General features: G+C 39.3%; 1 protein-coding gene across 1 annotated transcript in view; it reads left to right on the top strand.

Moving 5' to 3' along the window:
* The window catches only part of LOC122540548 (A disintegrin and metalloproteinase with thrombospondin motifs 15-like), a 48,855-nt gene that overhangs the window by 32,761 nt on the left and 3,712 nt on the right, over positions 1 to 12,382 (top strand). The window contains exons 6-7 of the mRNA XM_043676414.1: positions 4,936 to 5,113; positions 9,679 to 9,905. Coding sequence (XP_043532349.1) covers positions 4,936 to 5,113; positions 9,679 to 9,905 — 405 coding nt within the window. The remainder of the gene's footprint in view (positions 1 to 4,935; positions 5,114 to 9,678; positions 9,906 to 12,382) is intronic.

Here is a 12,382-nt window from a genome sequence, read left to right as displayed (position 1 = left end):
TTGGGACAAAAATTGACTTTATTTCATTACAATGTTTCAATCCCCAGACAAAGAACATAATAAGTAACATGCAGGAAAATATGTCACAGCAAAATCCACAGGAGTTCATTGGCAAGCATAATCAACCGTGTTGTGTCATTGAGTTCAGATATTTGTTTCAATACCGTTTCAGTATTATCTGTCCTTGATACAGTTACATCTGGGTGCAAATTGTTATTCCATCACGCAAAAATAGATTAAAATTACCATTTAAGTTAGTTACTTTCTACTTGTGTCCAATTACAATTGAAGATCTGGGGGCACGTGGAACCTTTGAATTTAATTAAGTACATCATCAGTCACAATTTTTAATAAAGTATAAAAGCGAATGATTTCCACAAGAACAAAACACTTAATCTTATAGCTTTTTGGCTGAGTGCAAATTGGGTCAGGTTTGGTGGAGTGATTCTTGCCTTCAGGCAGAAAAACCTTTCCACCTGTATATATTTCAAAAGCTGACGCATTAATTGGCATTTCAACACTTCCTGTTAAGTATTGATTTCGGTCCCACTCCAGAGCAATTTACCACCTACCGGGAATCCTTGAATTAACTGGCATCCCTGGTGCAGATACCATCTTTAAATGTTGTTGTGTGCTCAGGCAAGCACAGTCAGTCCAGAGCTGCCTTGTCCAGTTCCTAACTTTTGTCCTGGGTGTGGCAGGTGGGCGAATCAATGCCTCACTTTGTGGGCATGGTCCTGCTGGATGGAGTGGTTTCCAGGTGGGACTTGCTTTGTCCCCAAGGACCAGCAGTGGAGGCCAAGACCTCAGACCATGCCAGGATTTACTCCAGGGTTGGCATCCAGGTTAACACTTTCTCAGCCACCTGGAAAATCACATGACACTGTAGGAAGAAAGTTAGCGCCCTTCTTCACCCTACTAGCATAAGTGCCACCATCTTCTTTCCGAATGCTCACCCTCCCTCTATCTCTGCTACTGGGCTCACCTCCCACCATGTTCTACCATTCTCACAAATGTATTCAACATCTTCCCCACTCATTTCCAACCACATCAAATTGCAATAATGCTAGCCCTGCATGCCCTTTGCAAGGCCTGCTCATTTGCTTGGGATGGTCCCCACCAGCACCAGCAGCGGTAGCTCTGTCACCCATTTTCATCTCCCTCCCTCTCATGCCTGGTGCAAATCAGCCCGCAATAGGACGGAAGGAGTCAAAATGGGTAATGTGCTGGCATTCAACTCCTCATCCCTGATCCGCAGAAGACCTTAACTCTGACTACCCTGAAGAAGGTCTGGACTGTTATTGAATGCTGCCCTTGACTGACACTGTTTCCTTGAGTGAAAGCCTATGATTCCTTGAGTGAAAGCTATTCCCCATAACTGGACTCAGGCCTGCTTTCAACTGCTGTGCTCTTCCAGCACCACTAATCTAGACCCTGTTTTCAACCATGCAAACTTCCTGGCTTTTTCCCTGTGTGCAATGGCATGGCAGGACAGAATTATGTGAGCCTCGTGCCTCTGGCTGAAGGGGCAATGTAGACAAACCCAAGGCAATACAGGAATCCAAGTGATTGAAGAGCCTGGAGATGAAGACTACCTGTAGATGTAGACTATCTGGTCAGGTCCACAACCCCCAACAAACCACCATCCCCTGCCACCGCAGGAATTGCAACACCTGCACCCACACCTCCTCCCTCACCACCATCCAAGGCCACAAAGGAGCCTTCCACATCCGTCAAAGTTTCACGTACACATCCACCAATGTTATTTATTGTACCCGTTGCTCCAGATGCGGTCTCCTTTACACTGGGGAGACTGAATCGCCCCCTCACAGAGCGCTTCTCGGAACATTTTTGGGACATTTGCACCAATCAACCCCACCACCCTTTGGCCCAAGATTTCAACTCCCCCTTACACTCTGCTGAGGATATGCAGGTCCTGGCCCTCCTCCACCACCACTCGCTCACCACCTGACGCCTGGAGGAAGAATGTCTCATCTTCCACCTCGGAACACTTCAACACCAGGGTACCAGTTTCCTCATTTCCCCTCCCCCCACCTTACCTCAGTTCCAACCTTCCAGCTTCCAGCTCAGCACCGCCCCCATGACCTGTCTTATCTGCCAATCTCCCTTCCCACCTATCCGCTCCACCCTCCCCTCTGACCTATCACCTCCATCCCCGCCCCCATTCAGCTATTGTACTCTTTGCTACCTTCTCTCCAGCCGCCCCACCCCCCATTTATCTCTCCACTCTGGAGGCTTCCTGCCTCTATTTCTGATGAAGGGCATTTGCCCGAAACGTCAATTTTCCTGCTCCTTGGATGCTGCCTGACCTGCTGTGCTTTTCCAGCACCACTCTGATCTAAACTCTGGTTTCCAGCATCTGCAGTCCTCACTTTTGCCTTGTAGGTGTAGCCTGGTTCAGTCCATGAGCTGGCTGCAAGACTCTGACTGCAAAGTGACTTTTCTGCAGCATTACAATGAGAGTTATCAGTACAGCCTGAAATTACATCATTGAAGTGCAGAAGTATCCTCTTAGTGGATTAGGCACACGCTTTGAGGATTCATACAGCCTGGTACCTGTTGGATGCCAATATCCATGATGTGGGATGCATGTGACCAGTGCCCATGGAATGTCTCCATCACATTGGTGCTTAGTGTCCCACATGGTGGTCCTTTTGGATCAAGTGGTGAGTTTTACTCACCAGGAACTTACTCTGGTTTCCATATCAAGTTTCCCAGATTGCTGGTTGGTAAGACAAATTTGGTCATATTGCAATGGTGGCAAGCTGGGTTGTTAAAAAGGTGTTTCACAAGCAATAATGAGTTTCAATTGGGAACTTACTGGTGCTTAGTGAAAATCCTGCCCCTTCACTTGAGAGAACCATACAAGATGTGGCAAGATGGCCATGATGTGAAGATAGGCTCAGCAAACTTATCACCTGATTCTGCCACTCATCCCTCTATAGCCCACATTGCCCAGAGCCTGATACGATTCCACCTCAAATGCTTTGTGGCCAATTAAGCACTTTTGAAGTGTAGTCACTATAATAATGTAGGAAACATGGCATTCAATTTACATACCTGTTCCAACAAACAAAAGTGTGAGAGTGACTAGCTAATCTGAATTTTTTGATGTTCATTGCATGATAGCTCACCTGCCCTGCTACAATGTGGTTAAATGTGGGATCTCTCCATCCAACTGAGAGGGCAGACTCATCCAAGAAACCAGCATGTCCAGCTGTGCAGCACTCATAATTAAACTGGAATGTTAGCTAGTTCTCAAGTTCTGGGGGTGGACTTGAATCTAAAATTCTTTGATTCATAGGCAGAAATACTGTAGGAAGCTTTCATGTTTGGTCCTAATGCTAACTCATTCATATCATTAAATAGCTACCTTCTATGAGTTCATAAGCATTAAAATAGGCACCACTGAAATGTAATAAGATGGAAATCGTGTGCGGTTTTTGAGTTTAAGCACATCAATGTTATTGTCGCTCCAAAGAGACCCTTGATGAACATTAATCTTTCAATTTGTTGCTAACATAATGTCAAAAAACTCTTCCTATTAATATACATCAGGAGAAAATGCAAATTAATCTAGTCAAGCATCATTTATTATGTCTGACATTGTGTTGATAAAGAAGAGATTCATTTTCAGTGTACTAGGCTTTCATTGCAACAGTCAAATTAATTTATCTTAGTCAACAAACTTCTAAAATTATATCTAAAATGTTAACAGATTGAAAATGGTAATTGGATCCAATGAATTTAAATAATCTTGCAGTAAATGCTGTCACGAAAGTCGTTAAGTGTGTGAATGGGATCGATTCTCCTCTCTCTTGGATATACACAGTCAGTTGCAAAAGTTTAAATAAATCTCAGCTTTATTAACACAAGGGCAGCTTGAAATGATAAGCATCATGATCATTTACTGTAGTATGCAAATAATTCATCCTGATGAATAATTAACTTATTTTACAATTGTCAGTTTGTGCCTCACTTAAATGTAGTCTATGTGTTGCTGGAAAAGCGCAGCAGGTCAGGCAGCATCCAGGGAACAGGAGAATCGACGTTTCGGGCATAAGCCCTTCTTCAGGCTTATGCCCGAAACGTCGATTCTCCTGTTCCCTGGATGCTGCCTGACCTGCTCCGCTTTTCCAGCAACACATTTTCAGCTCTGATCCCCAGCATCTGCAGACCTCACTTTCTCCTTAAATGTAGTCTAGGCATACAGTCTGCAAAACAATATACTCGTCAAAACAAACTTCTCAGAAATGATAGGGCATTTTGTTTCTTGATGACTAATTGAACAGTTTATTTGTTTGAATAAACTAGATGGCATATCTTTTTAAAGTTTGGTGAATGTTTAGTTGACAACACTTTGAAATAAATAATGAGAAGGTTAAGTAAGCTCCCACAGCAAATAAAACTTGAAATCATATACTACAAACTCACGGTTGCTGGTGTGATTCTGAAACTCGGGGGTCAAAGTCCCTAATGAATAAACATGTCCCACAATTAAACAATAATAGGCCATGGAAACCATGTTTCTAAATTAGTGTTCAATATGGAAGTATTGACTTTGACATGCTGCAGTTGGCTGGAGGGACTGGTCATTATTTCTTGGAATTGGGTTCCTATCAAAGAAAGGCAGAATGGTCAGCCCTGAGAATCTCATTTCAGTAATATTAGATGTCTATTAATCTAGAATATAAATGTATGAAAATAATCAGTAATTGATCACAGCATCATAAATTTTTTGGCATTCGCATTTGGCATTAGGAAGACCAATCAACTCCACTTTAAAATGGATAAAGGAAAGCTTACTTACATCTGGGTTTCATTTAAAGTTAATAATTGTGTCATTCTGTATTATTTTGTAATATTGACATCAGTTATACAATTTGTGGGACTAAAATGAAGGTCTTATTCTAGGTCGATGGCAGATGGGGAAAGTGGGGACCTTATGGAACGTGTTCACGCACGTGTGGAGGTGGTGTGCAGCTTGCCAAGAGGGAATGTAACAAACCAGTACCTGCCAATGGTGGAAGATATTGTGAGGGAATCCGTGTCAAGTACCGTTCCTGTAATTTGGAACCATGCCCCGACAACGGTAAGACATTTATTAAAGACATATTGCACTGCTATTTAATCTAGCTTTTAATAACTTGAGATTTTTCATTTAATGTTAGCAGATGATTGTTATTCAGTTGTATACATTCTATAATACTCGGGTTTTGGGAATATAGGACATTTTTGCTTGGTTTCCTGGTTTCCTTGTTCTTCCTTTAGATCAAAGCCAATTTCCCTACCCATTCTGAAATGACAATGACAATTTTTCAGGTGACAGGATGGTTTAATAGACTGGACAAAAATAAAATGTTCTTTCAACATTCAGGCTATGTCCATGTTGATAGCAGAAATTCTTCGATGACTGGAAAGTCCAAAAGGTTTCAACATTAATTTTCAGTTGATAGGAACTAATATTGTGAAGCTGTTCATAATTTAATATCATTTGGCAATCTCACTAGTGAGGCCCCAAGGATAGCAAGGCCTAGGGAAATTCATACTGATGAAATACATGGCACTGATTTGAAGTTTGAGTTAAGATGCATGGCGAGAGCCAAGTAGAAAGCTTTCATTTGTAAATGGCTTTTAAGAAGTGCTTGATACTGATACAGCTTTAAATGTGAAGCAGTTAATGCTTCAGTTGTGAAAGAAAATGAAAAGAATAATCTCTTCAAGATGCTTAAGAGTAAGGTCTGAGAAGCCTTGCAACATAGTCCTGATAGTCATATTCATGTTAAGTATAAATTAATGCACAGCTGAAAACCTATTTAAAGATTATAATTTATTAAAGAGGTTTGAGTAATGTAAATAATTTAGTTTTTTTTCCCCATTGCTCTCAGTAACTTATTATTAGTTTCACTAACTTTTACTTTATCATAGTTGATAGTTGTCTTGAGGCTGATGACTAATTTGCCACCAGAAATGTTTCTTTTTCGAAAGTTACTGATAAGCCAAGGCCAAATATTTAACAACAAAAGACAAAATCCTATCCTTCCATGGGATGCCTGCAGTATGTCTGCCAAGAAGACCCTCTAGGTAGGGAAGAAAAGCAAATTAATTCATACAAGTGGTAGTTCGATCTGAAAGAGTATTTAAATGAATTAATGTCTTACTCATCTGAATTGATATCAATGGACAATATCATAGTGCCCCCATTTACCTACTTTGAATATTAACAGTGCTTTTCAGGCACTTTTCTGAAAGGTGACAATGATGAAGAGTGAACAGAGTAAGCATGTTCTTAAAAGCTCTTTTTTAAAATTTCTGTAATTCATTTAGCCTAATGTCTGACAAAAAGAGCTTGACAATTATATTCTAAATCCTTCAGAGATGCTGACATTAGTTTTGTGCATTTGACTTGATGCTCAAATGATATGGAATGTGGCACATACCCCCAGTTCAGAAGAATTTGTTTGGATGAGTTGCCATAAATGTTTGTTAACATGGTAATTATGATTACAAAATTGTAAAGTTTATTCTCAGATCACCTTAAAGGTGTAAATTCTGGCTGGATGACTATATGGTGCAAGCCAATATGGCATCATTCCTGAAACACAGAATAGAATAAAGTCTTTGCATCAGGTTTGTGGAGTGTTAGGATCTCGAACTGTCTGACGTTTTGTATCCGACTTCCTCAAAAGGTTCCCTTTTTGGTTTAATTTTCCAGAAGACGGCATATGACTTTAGATATTTTGTGCAAGGGTCTTATACAGATGTCAGATAAAGATAGTTCATAGTAGATTTATTTTCCTTCAGTGGATGAAAAGAAAATAAGTCCTGGATGGTAGGTAGTTTGGGGAGCGATGTTTCCTTCTTTTGAATATATTAATTCACAGGCACAAAATGAATCATTTTCACTCATGGGAAATGAATCTATTTGTGGGTCTAATCTTGAAGGACCAGTACATTCTCAAATAAAAAGAAAATATTGGAGAATTTCTGCAGATCCAGCACCATTTGTGAAGAGAGAAACAGTTAATATTTTGGGGTCTAGTATGACTTCTTCAGTGTTTTACTGTTTTTGTATCAGATCCCCAGTATCTGTAGTATTTTGCTTCATTTTAGTAAATTCGCAACATTGTTGTGATAAATGCAATCATTTTATGTTCCATATTAATAACACAGTAATTGTGTTTGGGATATCTACGTCTTCTGTAAAAATAATATAACAAATTATTGAAGAGAATGCTTTTATTGTGTATATGTGTGCATATAACACTCAAACCATCTTTCTTATAAAACTGAAATTGACTACATGGAAATATCCATTGAAAACAATTGATTCAGCCCCAGTAATTTCCAGTTAGCCATACAACACTCGGTCTGTTCTGCTTATTAAAGTAGCAAACACGTATTTGCCAACTATATTTCCTACTAAAACACAGCAGCTTTGATTTATTTTAACTATGGTTGTTTGCTTTCAATTGCAACTTCTTATGACACTAGCTGGGAGTAGTTTCCTATCCTTACAAGGTAAAGAAGTTGGTTTCACAGATATGGAAAGTAATGACCATGTTCTAGTACAGACATAGCCACGTTGCAGCTATCATTCTGATATTAGTGCTGATAGCATGACTGCCATAATTCTTGATTGCATTTAATCAGAACACCATACGATTTGGGAGCAGAAGTAAGCCATTCAGCCCATCACGTCTGCTCCACCATTCATGGCTCATCTGACAATCCTCAACTTCACTTTCCTGCTTTTTCACCATAAGCCATGATTCCCTTCCTGACCAAAAATCTGTCTATTGATAAGAGGATCTAAAGTGTTCACTGTATTCCACCTGTGATCTACCAAGTGCCTTGATTAGGTTAAGTAAGACCTCCCTGTTTTTTATGTTGTATTTCTTTTGGATTAAAGACTAACATTCCATTTGCCTTCCCTGTTACCTTCTGAACTCATGTGCGAGCCCATTTTGTGATTTTTGCAGAAGGACTCCCAAATATCCCTGTGCTGTATCTTTCTGTAGTCTCAGTCCATTTAAAGGATAATCAGTTCCTCTGTTCGTTTTGCCAAACTGTATAATGTCACATTTTCCCACATTATATTGATCTGAGAAGTTTTGTCCACCTGCTTAACCTGTTCCTCTGTATTTTGCATCGTCCTCACTACCTGCCTTCTCATTTTTTTTTGGGTCATCCAAACTTAGCTAAAGTACATTCAATTTCCTCATCCAAGAAACAAATGCATTTTGTAAATAATTGTAGTTCTGGAACTAATCACTGTGACATTCCACTAGTTTCAGTTTGCTAATTGAAATATGTCCCTCTTATCTGACTTCTTTAGCTATCTCATGTTAAAAATATGACTCCCATACAGTAGATTCTTTATTAAGTCGCATAAAATGGGATACCTTACCAAATGCATTTTGGAAATCTAAATATTTTATAATCACAGCTTCCCCTTTATCTATCCTGCTAGTGACCTTAAAGAATCCTAATACATTTGTCAGACATGATTTTCCCTTAATACAGCCATGCTGACTTTGTTTGACTGTACAGTATGTTGTTTTGCTAAACATTGTGTTGTCACATCATTTATAATAGATACTAACATTTTCCCAATGATGATTTGAACAAAGAGACCTTGGAGTGCAGGTTCATAGCTCCTTGAAAGTAGAGTTGCAGGTAGATAAGATAATGAAGAAGGTGTTTGGTACGCTTTCCTTTATTGGTCAGAGTCTTGAGTACAGGAGTTGGGAGATCATGTTGCCGCTGTACAGGATATTGGTTAGGCTACTTTTGGAATATTGTATGCAATTCTGGTCTCCTTCCTACTGGAAGGATGTTGTGAAACTTAAAAGGGTTCAAAAATGATTTACAAGCATGTTGCCAGGGTTGGAGGATTTGAGCTATAGGGAGAGGTTGAATAGGCTGAGGCTGTTATCCCAGAATGTCGGAGACTGAAGGGTGACCTTGTGGAAGTTTATAAAATCATGAGGGGTATGGATAGAATAAATAGACAAAGTCTTTTCCCTGGGATGGAGGAGTCCAGAACTAGAGGACAGAGGTATAGGGTGAGAGGGGAAAGATATAAAAGAGACCTAAGGGACAATGTTTTCATGCAGAGGGTGGTACATGTATGGAATGAGCTGCCAGAGGAAGCGATGGAGGCTGCTACAATTGCAACATTTAAAAGGCATCTGGATGGGTATATGAATAGGAAGGTTGCTGGGTCGGGTGCTGGCAAGGGGGACTAGAGTAGGTTGGAATATCTGGTCATCATGGATGAGTTGGACCAAAGGGTTCCATGCTATGCATCTCTATGACTCTATGATTATGACAATTGATAGGTCAGTTTGCTTATAGTTCTTTCCTTTATCTCCCTCCTTTTCTGAATAAGGTTGCTATGTTGCCAATTTTCAAGGATGCTGGAGTCTCTGTGAGAGCACTTTGAACATAACGCTAGTGTGTACATGTGGACTAATAGCAACATTTGTTTTGCATGCCCCAGCCCTTGCTCTTCCATCATGACAAAACTTCATAATCTTTCTGAATATATAGATTTTCAGTTATAGGAAGATAAAATATGATTGCATTACAGTTGTGTTTATTGCTTTGTGACTGTTTATTTACGATTGTGTTTGTCATGTACTTGAATCACAGGAAAAAGTTTCAGAGAGGAGCAATGTGAATCATTCAATGGATATAATGTCAATACAAACAGACTTGCACCATCTGTTGTTTGGGTTCCTAAATATTCGGGGGTATCACCGAAAGACAAATGCAAACTTGTTTGCAGAGCAAATGGTACTGGATACTTCTACGTTCTTGCACCCAAGGTGAGCGCACGGAATATTTTATACTACATATTCAAATGCCAACTGTCTAATCTTTGACCTTTTGTTTACCACTGTCTTTCAGTAGCTACTGGTTTACTCAATCAAACCTTTCGTCTATCTTTAATGCTCTCGACTCCAAACAAAAACTATTGTTCTCTCTCACCATCCCTCTTGGTATCACCCACATCTCCCTTCCTATAGTACAGGGAGATGGATGTGAAAGAATATGGTTTAGCTATCCACCAGCAGATCTGGCTCAACTACACAAAGTACACCCAAATAAACTATCACCACGTGGATGAATCCAAAACAACAAGCACTTGTTCTAAGATAGCTGCGAACAAAAAATGAATCTAGAAGCACTTTAAGAGAATATTGGAACTGAATGCCATAAACAGTGCTTGAAATGAGATAACATTGATTGATTTAAAGTGAGGCCTGATTCATACATGAGGGAAAAGGGAATAATAGGAAATGGGGCAGGATCAGTATCTGTGCTTAGACTGGGAGGAGGATCATAAGGAGTACACATACAAGCCCTGGATTTGAATACTTTGTGTCAATTTTTTATATAATTCTATATAAGTGCCTCAACCAATTCTATCAGATCTATAAATTCCTCAATATAACCATCTCTGTGTTCATCCTGGAACAGGAATAGGCCCATTCTTCCATTTGATCCCTTATCAAAAATTTCATTTTTCCCACAGTTGAAGTAACCTTCAAAACACCACATCTCCCAGCTGTTCAATTTTCTGCTGGCTTCACCTACTTCCTTTAAATTCACTTCGATTTCAAGCCCCTGGCTTTAGCTGCAAATCGATGCGAATGCGTCTAATTCTACCCTGTGGACCAACTAACAGGAAGCTGTACTTTGGTCAAGAAAGTGAGCTTTTTTTTAATCCCTGTGGAAAGATGCCTAGCCTAACATTTTGTAGGGAGCTTACAAATACAACACATAAGGCTGGCAGGTGGAGATATTAGGAAAGAAGTCTTGGCATTTAATTAATAAACCTTTTCTTACCTAGCATGATGCCAAAGCTGCCATTGAAGTGGATCAGGTTTTAAAACCTGATCTTCATTTTAATTGATTTAGGAAGAACTTTTACTCTATGTCAAATTAGAGTACATAGTTAAAGTATGTACTCTAGTTTTACTCGATTTTCATTGCAAGTCTGGGACTGAATAGATCTATTTTTAAATATTCTCTTTGCAATCTTTGATATGATGGTATCAAATAATATTGATTGCAAAGCTCATTATCTTAAACCAAAAATCTCTTTATACAGTGCTCAGGCAAGTTGAGTCCAGCTTATGTTATTGTTTGCCTGTAACATCAATGTGTCATAAAATCAGGGTGATTATTTTTCAGTTATGTATATATTTATGAAGTGCTGTTTTATAGACTGGATGAGATGCCAGAAAAAATTATTTTCCATTGCTTACCAAAGTAGATTCACAGGATGTGAGCTTTATTGGCAAGAAGAGCAGTTACTGTATATCGATAATTGTCCTTAAATAGCTATTTTTGTCCTTTGTGAAATCCAGGTAAGAGTCAATTTGATTGATGTAGATATGGACTCACATACAGATCAAACTAGGTAAAGGCAGCACCTTTTCTTCCCTAAAGAACATCAGGGAAATAGATGGATTTTCATGACCACTTGGTAGTTTCATGATCACTAATACTGACAGTGGCATCACAGTAATGTTACCAGGCTGGTATTTCAGAGGCCCAGCTTAATGTTCTTGTGACATGAATTCTAACTTCACAATGGCAGCTGGAATGGACTACAAGACTGAATTAGCAATCATAGAATGGTCAGATTGTTGTGAAAACCCACCTGATTCACATATGGCTTTCAATGGAGAAAATCTATTGCCCTTTTCTTGTTTAACCAATGTGACTGCAGTCACTCAGCAATGTGATTGTCTGTTAGTTACTCACTGAAATAGCCTAGCTATTAAAAATATATATCTTTATTGAATTGAATTACAATTCCACATCAGTCAAGGTGGGATTTGAACTCATCTCTCTAGATCATTCATACAAGCCTCTGGATTACTTGTCTGGTAACATAATCTTTCTGGCATGAATTTACGCTGTAAGGTCAGAAAAGCATTACCATAAGTATCCCCAGCTCCACAAACTAAACTTTAAAATGTACCCAAGAAGGTGGATTTTAAATCAGGATTGTGTGGGGTGGGAGTTGGGGTTTGTGGGAGGATTTGGTGGGGTTATTGTCTGGTTTTATTTTTATTAGTTTTATTTAAAGAATCCATTGAATGCATTAAAACGTTCCTAGAACCATGGCCTGGAGGTTGCTTTGGCTCTCCAAAGAACTCCAATGGGTTTAGTCCTTCTTCCACCTTATATAAAGTGCACGAGCTATGTTTAGATATCCCATCAGTGAAAAGGAGAGCAACCTGAGACAGCTACACTCATAAAATGTAGTAGCTGCCTCAAGAAAAAAGAACATACAAGTTAGATCCTTTCCACATCCCTTTAACATTCCCCCATCTCCCCA

Source organism: Chiloscyllium plagiosum, chromosome 35 (genome assembly GCF_004010195.1).
Source record: "Chiloscyllium plagiosum isolate BGI_BamShark_2017 chromosome 35, ASM401019v2, whole genome shotgun sequence".
In the NCBI taxonomy this organism is placed as follows: domain Eukaryota; kingdom Metazoa; phylum Chordata; class Chondrichthyes; order Orectolobiformes; family Hemiscylliidae; genus Chiloscyllium; species Chiloscyllium plagiosum.
This window is presented reverse-complemented; position numbering and strand designations above follow the sequence as displayed.